The following is a 3,221-nucleotide window of genomic DNA, read 5'->3' on the forward strand; positions in this document are numbered from 1 at the left end:
ATCTGTATTGCCTTCTCATTCTTAAGGCAAGACTGAAATCTTTGAATCTAAGGGATATTGTTATTAAATTAGCTTAAATTTGTAACTCCAATACAGACTATATATTAACAGGTACAATTTGATAGTTTTCACAATAACCAAATAATCTATCATGTAAAACTCATTCTTTACTATAAGCAAACCTGTAATTCCCCCACTTTGATTGGGCGTGGTCCTAGTTTCTCCAACTTCATTATTTTAAAATTTTCTTACATGATTTCTGTAAATTTTTTGTACGAGTCATTTTTCTCTTTCTTTTAACCTCTTTGAGGAAGAACATCCTTTTTATAATTCTGCATTCACATCTGGTCACCCTTCCTAATAAAATGCTTACTAATAGCCCTGCGTATCTGTTTGGTCTTCACACTGTAGATAATGGGGTTAAGAACAGGTGGGATAAGGAGGAAGACATTGGCCATCATGGTATGGATGAAAGGGGGTGCCCTCCGACCATATCTGTGCACAAGAGACAAACTGACAAGGGGAATATAGAAAATAGCAACTGCAGTAATATGAGAGACACATGTATTAAAAGCCTTCTGTCGCTCCTCAGGAGACGCAATATTGAGCACTGAACGGATGATCATGACATAGGATATGAGAATACAAGGGCAGTCAATGCCTGTTGTTGAAAAAATGGCAAAAAGTCCCATGATACTATTAACTCTGTTGTCATTGCATGCCAATTGGATCACATCCACATGGTAGCAATAGGAGTGAGAAAGAACCTTTGACTGACAAAATGACAGCCTTTTGAGAAGCATAACCACTGGAATCATGATTGCAACATCTCTTACAACTATGGCCATACCAATTTGAGCAATCTTGGTGTTGGTTAGAATAGTGGCATAGTGAAGTGGGGCACAGATTGCCACAAAGCGGTCAAAGGCCATGGCTAGGAGCACACCAGACTCCATGAATGTCAGTCCATGGAGGAAAAACATTTGGCTGATGCAGGCATCGAAGATGATCTCTCTGTTACTGAACCAGAAAACTCCCAGTGTGGTAGAAAGAGTGCAAATAGTCAAACCCAGGTCAGTGGCTGAGAGCATGGAGAGGAAATAATACATGGGTTCATGGAGACTCTTTTCACGGATCACTACAAACAGAATCATGCTGTTTCCAGAGAGGGCAATGGCATATAAGAGGCAGATGGGAATGGAGATCCAGATTTGGAATGCTCCAAGGCCAGGAAATCCAGTTAGCAAAAAAATCAGTGGCTGGGAAGTGGTGTTATTGAAAGCTGACATGGTAGCCTGCGGAGACAAATAATTAAATAAATAATGGAGTAAATAACGAAATTTTATATCCTAAAAAAAAAGAAGTTATAATTTATGCACACAGTTCAACCTCACCCAAAGGATACTTCAGGATTTCCTTTCTAGATGCGTGTATTCACTGAGTGGTATGATTATTTAGGTGATTGTAAAAAGTATTTTTTACTTTATAACCTGATGATCCTTATTATAGTTTTATACTCACCAAACATGCCTTCTATTGTCTATTTTATCAGCAACAGACCCTATAGAAGACCTATCACTATAGATCTCTTCATTTTTTTGTTTTTGCTTGTGTAAGATGCTTACCAGAATTTCTATGTAGAATAATGCCATGTTCATATGTGTGTTTGTTTTTTAAGCTTGGGTCTCCCTATCTCATCTACACTTGAAGTGCAGGAAAATTGAACTACTCCATCTTGATCTGAGTCAGTTTACCCCTTTTTGGGAAACCTAGTAGAACCTTCACTGAGGTCCCATGACAGACTTAGAGAATATACCCAAATTACTTAACCTACTGCAACTCAAAACTCCCAACCTCAAGAAATTGACCAGCCCCAGTTGCTCTGGTAGCTATGATCACAAACGTATACCATCATGCCTGGCAACAATGCCTTATTCTGTGAATAAATGTGTGAGGAGATATATAATTTACAAGAATTGTCATAAGTAAGCTGCTTATTCAAACTAGGAGTAAGAAAAAAGAATGGTTAGTGCTGTTTCTTGTATAAATGTAAATTTAAATATAAGACTTCCCTGGACACATTTGGAATATTCTGAGGCATCAGTTCAGAAACAAACATATGTGCCCAGGCACAGAGAGAATGCTACCAAAACCTATTCTAGAGCTCTCAGTCAAGTTCCTAAGAAAGGTTGGGGAGAGAAGAAAGAAATCATTTCATTGGTAAGCATTTTTTTTTGAAAGTCATTTGATAGATGACAAGCTTATGTAGGCCTCTGCTTAATGCTCCACTGCCCTGAAGGACTGAAGCATAATAGACGGATCATTAATATTCATTGAACTGTTTTTTATACATGGGACAACCTCGGAAGTAATAAAGTTAAATTCCCTCTCTACTTCATTAATCAATTTTACAAAATCCTTATTAGCTTATTGTCTATACTTTACTTTATATCTTCCAACATAGGAAGCTAGCTGATATTAGCCAAGTCAAGAGAAGACTGAGGAAGGATCCAATCAAATTTTCATGGAAATGAAAGCTCTCTCAAAGAAGAGGTAGATCGAGTTTCTGTGGCTTTAAAAAGTTCTCAGATGATTGAATGGAAGTTACTGGGATGGAGGTTTCTGTTAAATTTAAGGAAAATCTTTCTAAACATTATAGATGATCATCAATGGGATGGGCTGCCTCACGAGCTCTAAATCCCTTGAAATTCCCAGAGGATGGACAATTATATGTCATGGATGTTGACAAGAGCCCTATGCTAAGTTGAAAGTAGGAATACATCATAGGATAATAGATTAAGAACTCCAAGAGATCTCAGAGACCATCTAATTGAGGGGCTTTTAACCCGGGGGCCAAATTTCAAGGTGTCCACAACCTTGCATGGGGGAAAATGCATCTTTTTTTCACAATATAATTTGTTTCCTTTGTAATCTTATGTACAAAGGGTATTTTAAAGAGCATTTTAAAATAATGTTTTAAAGATGGGTTTAAAGAATTCACCATGTTGCCAGTGGGGTTTGTTACACACACAAAAGCTAAGAATCCCTGTTCTAGTTAAATTCCTTATTTTACAAGTGGGAAAACTAAAACCCATAGAGGTTAATTGAATTAACCAAGATTATACAGGTAGTAAACATTCAAATTGGGATTGATGAACTAAATAATACACCTGAATTTTAGCACGACATTTGGTAATGCTTCTTAGGTCCCAGTTAACATC

General features: G+C 37.2%; 1 protein-coding gene across 1 annotated transcript; it reads right to left on the reverse strand.

The window, feature by feature from the left end:
• Positions 1-338: 338 nt before the first annotated feature.
• On the reverse strand, positions 339-1,289 carry LOC110195198 (olfactory receptor 51F2-like). Its single transcript, XM_020967824.1, has one exon. It carries the CDS (start codon positions 1,287-1,289, stop codon positions 339-341), a length of 951 nt encoding a protein of 316 aa, XP_020823483.1.
• Between the last annotated feature and the right edge of the window lie 1,932 nt (positions 1,290-3,221).

This window comes from Phascolarctos cinereus, unplaced genomic scaffold (assembly GCF_003287225.1).
Source record: "Phascolarctos cinereus isolate Bilbo 61053 unplaced genomic scaffold, phaCin_HiC Scaffold_726;HRSCAF=1367, whole genome shotgun sequence".
Classification (NCBI taxonomy): Eukaryota; Metazoa; Chordata; class Mammalia; order Diprotodontia; family Phascolarctidae; genus Phascolarctos; species Phascolarctos cinereus.

Coding starts and splice junctions, on each gene's coding strand:
- LOC110195198 (XM_020967824.1), bottom strand. CDS start 1,289: ATGTCAGCTTTCAATAACACCACTTCCCAGCCACTGATTTTTTTGCTA.